At 40.6% G+C, this 16,599-nt stretch overlaps 1 protein-coding gene across 5 annotated transcripts in view; it reads left to right on the top strand.

The window, feature by feature from the left end:
- The window catches only part of LOC124007566 (F-BAR domain only protein 2-like), a 101,167-nt gene extending 84,990 nt beyond the window's left edge, over positions 1-16,177 (top strand). For all 5 annotated transcript variants that reach the window (XM_046318233.1, XM_046318232.1, XM_046318235.1 and 2 more), the window contains 5 exons: positions 4,913-5,068; positions 5,940-6,072; positions 6,410-6,609; positions 12,057-12,286; positions 12,572-16,177. In XM_046318233.1, coding sequence (XP_046174189.1) covers positions 4,913-5,068; positions 5,940-6,072; positions 6,410-6,609; positions 12,057-12,286; positions 12,572-12,594 — 742 coding nt within the window. In that variant the 3' untranslated portion in view covers positions 12,595-16,177. The remainder of the gene's footprint in view (positions 1-4,912; positions 5,069-5,939; positions 6,073-6,409; positions 6,610-12,056; positions 12,287-12,571) is intronic.
- The last annotated feature ends 422 nt before the right edge of the window (positions 16,178-16,599 follow it).

Genomic DNA, 16,599 nt, shown 5'->3' with positions numbered 1-16,599 from the left:
GTCTGCGCCTCAGTCTGTCTGTCTGCGCCTCTCTCTGTCTGTCTGTCTGTGCCTCTCTCTGTCTGTCTGCGCCTCTCTCTGTCTGTCTGTCTGTGCCTCTGTCTGTCTGTCTGTCTGCGCCTCTCTGTCTGTCTGTCTGCGCCTGTCTGTCTGTGCGCGCGTCTGTCTGTGCGTGCGCCTGTCCGTCTGTTTGTGCGCCTGTCTGTCTGTGCGTCTGTCTGTCTGTGCGTCTGTCTGTGTGTGCGCCTGTCTGTCTGTCTGTGCGCGTCTGTCTGTCTGACTTTGCGTCTGACTGTGCGTCTGACTGTGCGTCTGACTGTGCGTCTGTCTGACTGTGCGTCTGTCTGACTGTGCGTCTGTCTGTCTGTGCGTTTGTTTTTCTGTCTGTCTGTGTGCGTCTCTCTGTGCGTCTGTGCGTGCGATGATTTTGGTTTTACCGACATTACTCTTTCATAGTGGATAACCCACATGGGGCAGATTATAGTCTGGGACATAGAAAACATACACCCTTTTATTGGTTAACTGCTGTTAGATTGCTGCTGTGCAAAATGATTATTTTTGCAGGGATTAGCAAATGGAACATTTCATAAGCAGTGCAGTGGACTCACAGGGCAGGGTTGGGGCTCGCACGTGGACCACACCACAGCAGACTGGGATGGGGCTAGACTACCAGGCCTTGTTTACATTTGGACTGAGGTAGCCTTGGCCTGAGTTGTACAGGGTCGAATTTAGACGTGGATGAGTTACATTTGGAGTTAAACGAGTGGACTAACTAAGACTGAGACTGTGCACTGCCTTGGACTACAATTCCATTAAAGGTACAGTACTGTGATAGACTGGACTAGTGGGCAGATGTTTAACCCTTTGTGTTAACACTCTGCTGTGCCGCTCAGGTGCATAGTGAAGAGCACAGGTTTAACAATAGAACCGCTGGGCTTTTCAGCCTGTAAGTACCCGCTAGGCTAGATAGAGAACGTTTCCAGGCGTCCCCTTTAGCATACGCATCAGATGCATATTAACCCCAGGCCAAATGATTTGCAATAAACATAAGCACCAATGCTTATGATCACGATTAGGTTATTATTGGAGTAAGGTGTGTTGGCGGCGGCAAACTGTGACAATCAGGCCCTCGATGACTGGAATTGCCCAAGACAAAGGAGATGATTGTGGACGACAGGAAAATGAGGACCTAGCACGCCCCCATTCTCATCGACGAGGCTGCAGTGGAGCAGGTTGAGAGCTTCGAGTTCCTTGGTGTCCACATCACCAACAAATTAACATAGTCCAAGCACACTAAGACAGTCGTGAAGAGGGCACGACAAAACCTATTCCCCCTCAGGAGACTGAAAAGATTTGTCATGGGTCCTCAGATCCTCAAAAGGTTCTACAGCTGCAGCATCGGGAGCATCGTGACTGGTTGCATCACTGCCTGGTATGGCAACTGCTCGGCCTCCGACCACATGGCACTATGTGTAGTGTGAACGGGGCCAAGCTTCCTGCCCTCCAGGACCTCTATACCAGGCGGTGTCAGAACAAGGCACTAAAAATTGTCAAAGACTCCAGCCACCCTATTCATAGACTGTTCTCTCTGCTACTGCACGGCAAGCGGTACCAGAGCACCAAGTCTAGGTCCAAGAGGCTTCTAAACAGCTTCTACCCCCAAGCCATAAGACTCCTGAACACCTAATCAAATGGCTACCCAGACTATTTGCATTACCCCCCCCCCCCCTCTTTGACACCGCTGCTACTCTTTGTTGTTATCATCTATGCATAGTCACTTTAATAACTCTACCTACATGTACAGTTTAAGTCAGAAGTTTACATACACTTAGGTTGGTTGAAGCCATTTGTGGAGTGGTTTTTCAACCACTATAGTTTTGACAAGTCGTTTAGGACATCTACTTTGCGCATGACACAAGTCATTTTTCCAACTATTGTTTACAGACAGATTATGTCACTTATAATTCACTGTATCACTATTCCAGTGGGTCAGAAGTTTACATAAACTAAGTTGACTGTGCCTTTAAACAGCTTGGGAAATTCCAGAAAATTATGTCATGGCTTTAGAAGTTTCTGATAGCCTAATTGACATCATTTCAATCAATTGGTGGTGTACCTGTGGATGTATTTCAAGGCCTACCTTCAAAGTCAGTGCCTCTTTGCTTTACATCATGGGAAAATCTAAAGAAATCAGCCCAGACCTCAGAAAAACAATTGTAGACCTCAACAAGTCTGGTTCATCCTTGGGACCAATATCCAAACGCCTGAAGGTACCACATTCATCTGTACAAACAATAGTATGCAAGTATAAACAGGAGACCACGCTGCCGTCATACCGCTCAGGAAGGAGACGCGTTCTGTCTCCTAGAGATGAACGTACTTTGGTTCGAGAAGGGCAAATTAATCCCAGAACAACAGCAAAGGACCTTGTGAAGATGCTTTAGGAAACGGGTACAAAGGTATCTATATCCACAGTAAAAGGAGTCCTATATCGACATAACCTGAAAGGCCACTCAGCAATGAAGAAGCTACTGCTCCAAAACCGCCATTAAAAAGCCAGAGTACAATTTGCAACTGCAAATGGGGACAAAGATTGTACTTTTTGGATAAATGTCCTCTGGTCTGATGAAACAAAAATAGAACTGTTTGGCCATAATGACCATCGTTATGTTTGGAGGACAAAGGGGGAGGCTTGCAAGCTGAAGAACACCATCCCAACCGTGAAGCACGGGGGTGGTAGCCTCATGTTGTGGGGGTGCTTTGCTGCAGGAAGGACTGGTGCACTTCACAAAATTGAGGGCATAATGAGGATGGAAAATTTACATGGATATATTGAAGCAACATCTCAAGACATCAGTCAGGAAGTTAAAGCTTGGGTCTAAAGCTTGGGTCTAAATGGGTCTTCCATATGGACGCGGCAGCGTAGCCTAGTGGTTAGAGCGTTGGACTAGTAACCGGAAGGTTGCGAGTTCAAACCCCTGAGCTGACAAGGTACAAATCTGTCGTTCTGCCCCTGAACAGGCAGTTAACCCACTGTTCCCAGGCCGTCATTGAAAATAAGAATGTGTTCTTAACTGACTTGCCTGGTTAAAAAAAAATGGACAATGGCCCCAAGCATACTTCCAGAGTTGTGGCAAAATGGCTTAAGGACAGCAAAGTCAAGGTATTGGAGTGGACATCACAAAGCCCTGACCTCAATCCTATAGAAAATTTGTGGGCGTGTGAGCAAGGAGGCCGACAAACCTGTCTCAGTTACGACAGCTCTGTCAGGAGTGGGCCAATATTCACCCAACTTATTGTGGTAAGCTTGTGGAAGGCTACGGAAACTTTTGACCGAAGTTAAACAATTTAGAGGCAATGCTACCAAATACCAATTGAGTGTATGTAAACTTCTGACCCACTGGGAATGTGATGAAAGAAATAAAAGTTGAAATAAATAATACTCTACTATTTTTCTAAAATGTCACATTCTTAAAATAAAGTGGCGATCCTAACTGACCTAAGACAGGGAATTTTTACTTGGATTAAATGTCAGGAATTATTTGACTAATGTATTTGGCTAAGGTTTATGTAAACTTCTGACTTCAACTGTATGTACATATTACCTGAACTAACCGGTGCTGGTAGTCTCGCTATTGTTATTTTACTGCTGCTCTTTAATTACTTGTTACTTTTATTTCTTATTCTTATCCGTATTTCTTTAAACTGCGTTGTTGGTTAGGGATTCGTAAGTAAGCATTTTATTGTACAACACCTGTTGTGTTCGGTGCATGTGAGTAATAACATTTGATTTGCTAAATAGTGCATAAACAATTATAAAGCATGTGGAATATATCCATGACAAGATATAAAACAATCGTTATTTGTTTGGATAGAGTCAAGGATAAGTTTTGTAACGTTCTACAAAGTCGTCGTGAAAAACGTATAGCTTATTTTCGTTCCCTACAATAAAACATTAGTGTAATACATTTGATACATTTGATTTATAGATTTGATTGGTAAGTAATACAGTTAAGTTTCAGCTTCTTTTGAGAATGTAGAAAGTAAAAGATAATATAACCAGGTGGTTGTCTCTCTCCGTCACCGATATGGAGTACAGCTCCGCTGGTATGTTTTGCGCAGAGGGCGGCAGCTCCCTACTCTGTTTGTTCAAGGTTCCAAGCAGGCTAGTCTTCTTTGCAATCAACTTGTCTGCCAGGGAAATTGATGTGAAGTTGTCCGTTGTCACTGCCCTTGCCCATGTAACGCTCTGAGTCTCAAAACCACAGGCTCAAACAGTCGATCACCCGCTGACCTGGATTCATCTTTCCCCAGATATGGAAAGCCATTGAGCAAGTACTTGGATTCGACATCGGCGGCCTACCAAAACTTGGGTCCAGTTTGTTGGCCATGTATTGGGTGAAATGGCACCGAGAATTGGTTTTGGAATAGTTGCTCATCAACAGTTATATTCTCTCCTGGCAATGCAGTTATTCACACAACATTTCCAGGTGTCTGAGACGGCAGTGATCTAGGTCCGCCTGCACGCGTGTTTGGTATCCTCGCCATCAAAATGCAGGCGTCTCTCAATCTCTCTGAAGCGGGTGCATGGAATGGTCTCTTGGGGGAAAAAAGTTAACCTCAAACCTATCAGATCAAATTGATATGAGTGCAATAAATGCTTTGAGTTCATGCATAGACATGTCCCACGTACTGTTTCCTTTTCTGTGCGCATCCGCGGCAGTACAATCTCTGATTTGCTGTAACATCCGCATGTCACTTGAACAAAACTATCCAGTGTGGTGGCAATTTGTCTCTTTGCGTGAGCTGTAGGGCCTGCTCTCTTTCTTTGCTGCTTTTCTCGTCTCCTCGGGTGTGGTGAAGATCACAGGTTTAACCCTTTACGTGCTGCTCTCCTTCACTCTCTATCTAGGTGCATAGTAAAGATCACTGGTGACATGACCCTGTCCTTCCCCATGGGTATCATCAAGGTGTTCACCAGTAACCCCTCCCCTGCCGTGCTCACCTTCAAACTGAAGAACACGTCCAAACTGGAGCAGATCCTCCCCAATCAGACACTACTGTTCAGGTGAGTGGAGAAATTCCAACATTCTGATAATGTTTTATTCACAGTTGATATGGTTAACATAAACATTCATACAATGTTTTAATTAACCTGATTGATGTGTGGTTACCATACAGGCATACAGGACCATAGAGAATCATTCAGCTATATCAGTAATGACCAGATTCCAATACAGGTGTGTGTACGTTTGGACCCAAAGAAAGGCTATAACACTGGTTGAATACCAGTGGACAAGACTGGAGCATATCAGGGTGGCAGCCCATAGAGAGAGAGAGAGGTGTTGAGGGGATAGTGGTGGTGGTGGTGGTGGTGGGGTAATGAGGGGAAACCTAGCTTGCGTCATTGAGGGGAAATTCTATTAGCATCGGTCATAAACCTATCATTATCCTGACAGCAAACTATTTTCCACCATTCCTCGTCAGACATCAGGTTCTCAACAGGCCATGTCTAGAGGAGTGTTACGTCAACTCTCAACAAGCGATAATATCACATCTAAATTGAAGCTTCATGTTGTGTTTTCTCCAGCATAGCCACCATGTGTTTAGCCCTAGCCAACTTATTAGCAGTGAATCATCAGTGGAAAACAGACAGCCACCTGAGAGTCTCTTTGAAGAGTGGATTCCTTTTTTCCCCCAAAGGAAAAGAAGATATTTTCTTCCCCGTTTTCTTTCTGTCCTTCTCGGTCTGCTTCATCTGGGTTACTCTGAGTCCACATGGCTGGACTAATTGAATCAAACGGAATTCATTTTTTAATAGCTGGGGGGCAATTAAAGGGTTTTCAAGCTATTGGAGCTCGATGCAAGTGCGCATGCACACACAGAGCAATGAATACTTGAGTCTCTGATAATTTCCTGTGTGTGTGTGTGTTATCCAGTGATCCCTCGCAAAGTGACACTAATACCAAGGACTTTTGGTTCAACATGCAAGCTCTCACATCCTACCTCAGGAAAGCATCAGAGCAGAACCCTGCTGCATCCTACTACAATGTGGACATCCTCAAATACCAGGTTAGTCCCAGACTAAATTAAATACTCACTTTAGTATATTGAAAACCCCTACAGTATATACTCCAGAAGTAAAATAAGTTGTACTCAAAATGAAATGTTTATTACCATCAAATTTGTGTTTGTAAATGTATTTATTTCACATATTGTTAGTGTATTAATTGTTTTGGCATCTCTTCAATAATATGATCTTTGCTGTTTTCCTTCTGACCTTATGCTGTGTCACTGGGTGCAGGTGTCCTCTAATGGGATCCAGTCAACCTCCCTCTGAACCTGGCAGTGTACTGGAAGTGCACCCTCGCTACCACTGACTTGATCTCTGACCTGTCCCTCTGTCTAGGTGTCCTCTAATGGGATCCAGTCCACCCCTCTGAACCTGGCAGTGTACTGGAAGTGTACCCCTACCACTACTGACCTGAGGCTGGACTACCGTTACAACCCAGAGTCCATGCTCTGCCCCGGCCCTCTTTCCAACGTACAGGTCCTAGTGCCTGTAGACGGAGAGGTCATCAACATGCAGTCCCTGCCCAATGCTGTCTGGTGAGAGAAATGACCAGAGAACATGTGGACAGCAGTACTATTTAGTTTATATATATTTAATTTTATTAACCCCTCCACCCCTCTTCGGAGGATAAATATATTTTAGTTTTTTTACAGCTTTTTTTGCTACATATTACATAAAAATTTAGCATATACATTTTACATATAGATTTGACAGAAATGGTACTTTTATATTTAAAGCAGTCACATAACAATAATACAATACCAAACATAAACTCTTTCATCTCAACCCTCAGCCATTCTCAGACCATCCCACCTAATCACCATAGACCACCCTTGTTTGGTTTCCATGTGCCGTATATTTTTAATTGTGCTGTGATGTTTTCCATAATTTTTTAAACCTTTATAATCATGTAGTATCCACATATTGTGAGCTAAAGTTGAAAACCTTTCCTATGAGTATTATTATATTATTTATTGACTGACGATGGCTTTCCAAATCGCCCAACAATGGTATTTGTAAATTTAATTTTAAGTGCACGTTGTGATTTATTTTTTATTTTTTTCAATTCCTGAACCTGTGACCAGAAACAAGCTACATCGGGGCAATACCAGAATAAATTATCTATTGATTTTGTCTCTTCGCAGCAAAGTCTACAGAGCTGAGATAGTTGTATGCCCCAAATACAGTGAGGGCGAAAAAGTATTTGATCCCCTGCTGATTTTGTACGTTTGCCCACTGACAGAGAAATGATCCGTCTATAATTTTAATTGAACAGTGAGAGACAGAATAACAACAAAAAAATCCAGAAAAACGCATGTCAAAAATGTTATAAATTGATTTTCATTTTAATGAGGGAAATAACTATTTGACCCCCTCTCAATCAGAAAGATTTCTGGCTCCCAGGTGTCTTTTATACAGGTAACGAGCTGAGATTAGGAGCACGCTCTTAAAGGGAGTGCTCCTAATCTCAGTTTGTTACCTGTATAAAAGACACCTGTCCACAGAAGCAATCAATCAGATTCCAAACTCTCCACCAAGACCAAAGAGCTCTCCAAGGATGTCAGGGACAAGATTGTAGACCTACACAAGGCTGGAATGGGCTACAAGACCATCGCCCATCAGCTTGGTGAGAAGGTGACAACAGTTGGTGCGATTATTCGCAAATGGAAGAAACACAAAAGAACTGTCAATCTCCCTCGGCCTGGGGCTCCATGCAAGATCTCACCTCGTGGAGTTGCAATGATCATGAGAACGGTGTGGAATCAGCCCAGAACTACACAGGAGGATCTTGTCAATGATCTCAAGGCAGCTGGGACCATAGTCACCAAGAAAACAATTGGTAACACACTACGCCGTGAAGGACTGAAATCCTGCAGCAGTTTGCCAATGAACATCTGAATGATTCAGAGGACAACTGGGTGAAAGTGTTGTGGTCAGATGAGACCAAAATTGAGCTCTTTCGGATCAACTCAACTCGCCGTGTTTGAAGGAGGAGGAATGCTGCCTATGACCCCAAGAACACCATCCCCACCGCCAAACATGGAGGTGGAAACATTATGCTTTGGGGTGTTTTTCTGGGGACAGGACAACTTCACCGCATCAAAGGGACGATGGACGGGACCATGTACCATCAAATCTTGGGTGAGAATTTCCTTCCCTCAGCCAGGACATTGAAAATGGGTCGTGGATGGGTATTCCAGCATGACAATGACCCAAAACACATGGCCAAGGCAACAACGGAGTGGCTCAAAAAGAAGCACAGTAATTAAGGTCCTGGAGTGGCCTAGCCAATCTCCAGACCTTAATCCCATAGAAAATCTGTGGAGGGAGCTGAAGGTTCGAGTTGCCAAACGTCAGCCTCGAAACCTTAATGACTTGGAGAAGATCTGCAAAGTAGCCTAGTGGTTAGAGTGTTGGACTAGTAACTGGAAGGTTGCAAGTTCAAACCCCTCAGCTGACAAGGTACAAATCTGTTGTTCTACCACTGAACAGGCAGTTAACCCACTGTTCCTAGGCCGTCATTGAAAATAAGAATTTGTTCTTAACTGACTTGCCTAGTTAAATAAAGGTCAAATTAAAAATTAAAAAGAGTAGTGGGACAAAATCCCTCCTGAGATGTGTGCAAAGCTGGTGGCCAACTACAAGAAATGTCTGACCTCTGTGATTGCCAACAAGGGTTTTGCCACCAAGTACTAAATCATGTTTTGTAGAAAAAAGGAACATAGATTCTAATGGCCGCTAATGACTGCAAGTAAAAATGTGTCTTAGGCATCACACTGCCCATAAAGGAATACCCAAGTTTAACTTACAATCGACTCTGACACAGCCATGGCACGATAGTCAAGAATACATGCATATAATACAGAGAGAGTAAACCTGTAAAACCAACCCTCTCTCCACCGATACACATTTTGTTTTTATTCCAGGGTCGTTGCGCTATCACCTCGGCTGTTTTACACATAGGCCTATATCATTAGACTCAATAATATAAAAGGTAGCATAAATAGCTTATATAGAAATATAATATACCTCTCTCTCCCTTAGGGAAGTGCTTCCATAAGCCAGTGATTGTGTTAGTTCTACCTTTGACTTCAATCAGTTTCTTAACCAGCCCGCCACACACTAATAGAAACAACAACCCTGTAGACAATACCTACTCCATTTGCCGGTGTGTATCGGAACAATAATCATCCTTTACATTTTTTATATTGAGATTTAAATTTTAAATGTAAAAGGGTAATAACACCAATTATTTTAGGATCGTATAGGACTATTCCAATAGAGAACCTAGGCAGGTTTTTAGTTATAAATAATTTAGCCTTATAATAAATCTATTAATATTTATTACGTTTTATCTTAAAAGCTAATCGTTCCGATTCACATCGGCGAACAAGGGCCGCACTATATAACAGCTTTTATGTCATAATATACCCGACCTCTACAATTAGGCCATATCATATCAAACTGAAAAAAACAACCTTGGTATTTCTAATGTTCAATCTTCGAATTAAATAAATAAATAATCAGAAAGAAAAATAGATCAGCCTTACCCAACTTCGCCTTCCCCTGAATCAAAACCTGATACTACGTCCAAAGTTCCATATTGCCTAAATAGAAAAAGGATAAGTTCATCATACCCATTCTGCATTTACCACAAGTCCAACCTTATTTTAAGTCCACATAGTCCACGGTTCCATGCTGTATGAAAAAGACAAATAAAAGTCGTTCATGTAAAAAACAAATCAATCAAATCAAATGTTATTAGTCACAGGCGCCGAATACAACAAACAGGTGTAGAATTTACAGTGACATGCTTACTTACCAGCCCCTTAACCGACAGTGCAGTTTTAAAAAATACGGATAAGAGATAAAAGTAACAAGTAATTAAAGAGGGGTAAAAAATAACAATATATACAGGTGTATATAGCCGGTACAGAGTCAATGTGTGGGGGCACCGGTTAGTGGAATCATATGTTTACTGTGTAATGCGGTGCAAATATGTATCTGGAAACTTCTTCAACAGGAGGTAGCTGTCACTCACAGACACGTTGTAATCTTTGAGTCCTTGAACATTCGGTTGTTGTCGTATAATTTATCGACCACTAGACGAACATTCTGCTTCTCTGCTCGGAGCCTTTTGAAAGTGGGGTACAGGGCACGTCGTGTCGCCACTATTTCATGAGGAAATTGTTCATTAATAGAGAATGGGGTGTTCTTCCCTACCCTGTTGTAAACTAGACAATTTTCATGTTGTAGTGGGTTAGCATAGCTACGATCGGACGGGGCCTTCCCTCTGCTCTTCCACCGAAACGGTGAGCCCGTTTGAAAATCAATTGTTTCCACCTGTTCGTCCGTCATCTTGAGATTATGTTTCATGAACACCTTGACTTTTTCCTTTATGCCCATTATAACAATTATAACAATATTATTTTTCATACTTCTGCACTTAAGATCAAGTAATTCGGCTTTCATTGTTTTATCATACCAGAGCCTCTCTGTAGTGTCTTTTAGGGAGTCCTCGGTAGTTTTCAATATCTTATTATCCGCTTGTATTTCTTCCAGCATTTTATTACTGTAATCCATTCCTGTTTTTAAGGCCTCAACCTCCCGCAGTAGCCCATGCAATAGATCCAGTTTTTTTAACTGCTTGCTCATACTTGTGAGCAATGCTCTATCTTCTGGAGACATAGTTATAAAAACGTCACCCCTCCAATGTTACATTTGGAATTTTAGACGGCTTCTCTTCAGTTTCGCTCGCAGAACTCGATTAAAGGTCTTCTCTTGTTCGCTTCTTTTTCGAGCATATCAAAATGCTGATCAATAAGTAGCTCCAGATTCTCTATATTACCCAGAATGTTTGTTTCATAGTTATCAGCTAATCCTCAATTTTTGTGATGAATTCATTGGACAAGCTGTTGCTGCCACCTGCCAGTCACTGATGCTTTGATATATTGCTTGCTTGATTGATTCGAATTGACTGACTCTTATTGGTCAATTTGATTTTCCATTACAAAAACAGACCACAACAGTCAAGACAGCACAGCACTGGCATCAGCTGTGAGCATGGTTAATGTTGTACTGTACTTATCGCTAGCATTACATGTGTTTTTTGTTGTTGTATATCTGTAATAATAGCAGTGTTTCCTCTAGGATTTTTTTCTGGAGTGGGGGTAGAGGTAGTAGCGAGGGTGGGGTCTTCCTGAATGACTGTGAGGTCATTTTTTAACACATTTTTCCTACTCCAAAATGCATGAACATTTAATTATGTTCTCTTTGAAATTAATTTATTTTTTACCACATTTGAAATTCGAGGACTGTTTTAATTGTATTTCTTGAACTCAATGACATCACCAGCCAATTCTATATTAACCCCCAAATAATTTAGCTAGCTTAACATTACTGCATTTTAGCTAACAATTATTACCTGTGTCTATTGACTACACATCCAGGATTACACGCTAGCTAGCTAGTTACCTTGGAGGTTTCTCGGACGATCTGATGAAAATCTGAAGATATGTAACTTTGCAACTTGTCACTCTGATTTTAAAAGCCCATCTGTGCAGAAAAACATTTGAATTCTATATATACTTTATATATACATTGCATTCTGAAAGTATTCAGACCCCTTGACTTCTTCCACATTTTGTTACATTACCGCCTTATTCTGAAATGTATAAAAAAAAAAATCCCTCATCAATCATTCTCAGACCCTTTCCCCATAATGACAAAGCGAAAACAGGTTTCTATAATTCTTTGCGTAATTCTTGAAAATAATAAACAGAAATACTTTATTTACATAAGTATTTTCAGACCCTTTGCTATGAGACTCACAATTTACCTTTTTTGTCAGTGGTAGCAACGATTTTAAAATTAATGAATTTAGGGGAAACACTGAATAGTGTATTTCTGGTTGTCATATCTCTATGGTAGAGTGGAAGTGCAACTGATTGTGTAAGATACTTATTTCATCTCTTTCCACCAGGAACTCAGAGCTGAATAAGTCTCTATGGAAGCTGAGTGATATCTCAGAGAAGTCTGATAATGAAGGCTCGGGGTCTCTGAGGGCTAAGTTTGAGCTGTCGGACGGCCCTTCCACCCCAACCACCCTGGCTGTGCAGTTTATGAGCGAGGGGAGCACCCTGTCAGGGGTGGACATGGAGCTGTTGGGAGCCGGGTACAGACTGTCCCTCAACAAGAAGAGGTTTGCCACAGGTATGTATAGGACCAAGATCTAGACACAGAATCTGACACCTGATAAAGGCTTCTGCAGCCAAAACATATGGGTGCAGGAGTAAAGCAAAAGAGCATATAACATGTATGGTAGATTTTCTTTCCTACTCACCACATAATCTATTCTTAGATCTATTCTGAGATCTAATATATTCTTCTTTGTATCTGTTGTGACTTGAGGTGAAGACACTCCCTTTTGGTTAGTCAAGTGTGAATGATGTGGTCTATACTGGGGTCTAATGTCTGTGTTGTTCCTTATTCTCCTAGGTCGTTACATGGCAGACTGTTGAGTAGGCACACCGGCCTGGACCCCCAAGCACAACGGCTCTATTGAAAGTTTTTATTTTTCAATAGTTTAGTCTTTTTTGTCATATTTATGTAAAGGGAGGGTTAGAGGGGAGAGGTGCAAGCAAATACAACAGGTTTTTGTGACACATCCAGACATTTTGTAAACAGTCTTAATATTATGTCCCAATGGACCCATCTGTCCCCAGGAAGAGATAAGAGAGCTTCTTACTGCAGTAAAGCAGCACTGAGTATTGAACACTGTTTTTTTTTAAATAATACAATTAAAATAAACATTGGGCTGTCAGGAAATGTAAAGGTATAGATATTGAGAAGTGTAATGCTTTCTGATTTAATTCAGACTTTTATAAAGTCAGAATCGTAGTGTTTTGTTATGTATAGGTGACAATGTATGGCTTATATATAAATATATATATATATTATATCAACAACAACAAAAAAAATGGGAAAAAATTCTGCACTAACAATCTTTCCGGACATTTTATTTTCTCCTTTGTAAATGTTCTGTTTATTCCACTGAAGCTCTTGAGTAACAAAGATTTTGTGTAAAACAGTGAGAAGAGAAGATGTGAGAAGAGGAGTGGAAAGGCCAAACTATCTTCCCTCACCCCCCTCTCCTTCTCTTCTCCAGTCGAAATACGGTCGCTGATGAAATACGGTCGCTGAGTATTGTACTTTGCAAGACTTAACTCGAGATCTCTTTTTACAGATTTTTCTTTCTGGGCTCTTTCTATTCTGATTGTGTGCAATGAAGAAATTTAAGTAGAAGCTGTCTTAAACTAAACACCTTCTCTAAAACTGTCATAGCACAAGCTTAATTGGTTGTATGTTGCTTCAGACAACCATACAAAGTACATTTTAAGTTCTCTCGTTCAAAGGCAAAAAAACAATTTGTGTGCTGCACGTTTCGTCACAATATTGTTTTGAACATTGGTTTTAGGACTGATGCCCGACTGATCATTCCACTCAATGCATTGTCAATTGGTGCTGATGAATATTTAATCAAAAGTGCATTACAGTGGCTTGGAAATATAATTACATTACTAAAAGAAGGAAAATAATTAGTAGGAAAACCTTTTGTCAACATTTTGATCTTGCTATATTGACTTTCCATATTGACTAGATGCAGTGTAATGTTTGCTGGCTCAAATTGAGAGGAATCCATCGGATGGCTAACATTAGCATTGCTAGCTATTTTTGACGAACTGTGCTAAGTAATAACAACATTTCCATCTGCATAAAGTACATTTGACAACATCATAATGATGGCAAAGTTGTTTCTTACTAAATATTTGCCTACTTTAGAAATGTCATCGTATTTCCATGCCACTATAGTGTAATTTAGACAAAACAGTCATTAGCCTACATTCTACTTTTGGATATCAATATGGCTGTGACGTCTAGAACATTGATAACAATGGCAATGACACGGCCGAGTGACAGGCGCAACCCATACTGAACTGACCTCAGTGCCTCTTCTTACTGTGGATAAATTCATTGAGAAACGTGCCTTTCTTTTCTTTTCTTTCTGCCTTTTTGTATGTTAAAAAACACGGCTAACAAAAAAGAAAGCACTAATCTTGTGCCAGTTGTTGTTTTATAATAGTACTGTTTTTGACATTGAAAGGAAAATGCCTCCAGTTTCTACACCAGTCAAACCCAAAGGCATCTGTCTTCCAGAAACCACTGATCCAGTGGTTTCCAGTGATCCATCTCACTGTCTCAGTTCGCTCTTTGCTACGATGTCATCTTTGAAAGTCTTTTCTATCTGGGGTATTTTTCTTCTCTTTGATCAGAGAGAGATCTTTGTTCCCAAAAAGCCTTCTGTCCATTTAAGAGCACTGGACAGCCTACTGACCTAGCTTCTTAATCAAAATGAGGCCAAATCAATTCTAGAAATGCCTTAAGAAAATATACCTTGACGTCTGTTGATGACGGTAATAATATGCTACCCAGTTGGGATAGGTTACATACTATAACTGCCATGTTTGCCTGTGAGGAGAGAGACAGACAAAGGTTCTTGGTGCTGACTCGATGTCATACTGAGTGATTCATTCTTGCCTTATATACCAAGGGAGGACCAGTATCTAGATGGGCTACATCTCCTAGATGGAGGGATATGCATGCACGTTATGTAGCAGTTAGTTCTATCAATATCACAAACATGTTTTTGTATGCCTTTTTCATCCAATGCCTCCTCCCCAAAACCATTATTTTGACATAGGTAAATGATCAGTACTGTAATGTCATTACAAACAGTGATAATGGGCACATCAGCAACACTGTGATTGTGGACTATTTTCTAAAGGCCCCTCTAGGCATTGTAGGTTACTTCAATACTAGATTTGTACTGTTACTGTCCATCCTGTATGTGGCCATCTGACCACTGTATCCTTGTAGACATCTGGTCTTTGGAACAGTTAGGGTTTGATACTGTTAACGTTCTTGCTGCTTCTGAAATGACAGCCTATCCCCCACAGTATATAGTTCAATTATTTTGTTTAATAGTAGTGCACTATGGAATAGTGTGCCATTTCAGAGGCACTATGAGTAGATCTGGTTAATCCTAGCCTTTCGCTAACTTGTATAAAAAGATGCCTTTCGTCACATCGCATCGCTTACTAGTTAATATGTAATCCGCCTATAGAGATAGATAGGACTCATCTCCATATATCCATCTAGACTCCTCTATCTATCTCTATGTATCTCTGTATCCAAAATATCCTCAAAATGAAACTGTTCAGTACAACAACAAAATAGTTAGTCCATGTGGCCACAGAATTTAATAACTATGAGAAAGAAGTAATTATTGTTTAACAATGTTGATGTTTAAAATATTATTTGTTTTGTACACAGTACGATTCGGTCAAGATTTTGTTTTGTAAGGGCATGGATTCATCTGAATCACCACTGTTTTATTGGAAATTTTTAAATTGTATGTGCAATTTTTTTTTAAGATTAGATTTGCAACCTTCAGTAGCATTGTAGAGGCAGATACTTACTTTAGTTGTATGATGGGTAAAATAATACACAAAAAAACTCTTTATTTAAATCTCTTCAAGAACACTATATGACACCATACTGTCCCAACCAAATGATGTGAGGTTATTCTGAATGGAGTTTACTCAACTAAAGCATTATCATGCAAAACAAATGTAGTAGGTGAGAAAAGTTTAGAGAGGAACAACGTATTTTTGTGGCGTTCTCCTTTAAACAGCACAGGCTACTCTCGATTCACCCCTTTGATCAGAGAAATCCCACACAGAAACGGGAATATATATGCAACGTATATTTAGCAAGCTGGTTCTTGCTGTCTCTACATAACACCCTGTGTTTTTTTCGGGGGGGGGCTTGTCATTATGGTAATTCTTTGTATGTATGTCTGTCAAAAGGATAGTTGAAAAAGCAAAATTGTGTGTATATGATTTCTCATGAAATGTACATTTTTACAAATATCTCAGCCACTTTTTTCTGTTCTTCTCTTCATGATCGATCTCAATATGCCTGTATTAAATGTGTAATATATGAATATATACATGTGTATATAAAAATGACTACTTAAAATGGTGTCTTTTGTATGTTTTTTTTCTTGTGCACCTGTGTGAATCATCTAGATTCTAAATGTAGATCCTAAATTCATGATGATGCCTTATAAGGCTATTGTCAAAGGGAGATCATTCAGAGATCGCTATCATGTCAAACAGAAAATCAGACATGAACCCTTTGTCAACTAAAGGTAAATTAAAAACTAGGTCACTATGTGCAAGAACAATCTAAGGGACACACTTGCATAATTTAGCTTTTTAAGAGATGACGGTTGATTTCTAGGTTGAGATAGAGCCTCGATTTAGGTCTGATTTGAGTTTGGGGATCTTAACAAGCCCAGGCTCTGAATGAAAAACAGAGGGTGATGAGACCTTGTTAGTATGAACCCTATTACAGCAGTGCATTCGGAGCAATTTTCTCACTGACCTTCCAGAGACCTTATT

This window comes from Oncorhynchus gorbuscha, linkage group LG20, assembly GCF_021184085.1.
Source record: "Oncorhynchus gorbuscha isolate QuinsamMale2020 ecotype Even-year linkage group LG20, OgorEven_v1.0, whole genome shotgun sequence".
In the NCBI taxonomy this organism is placed as follows: Eukaryota; Metazoa; Chordata; class Actinopteri; order Salmoniformes; family Salmonidae; genus Oncorhynchus; species Oncorhynchus gorbuscha.
The sequence above is the reverse complement of the archived record's forward strand: the minus strand, read 5'-3'. Positions and strand labels throughout refer to the sequence as shown.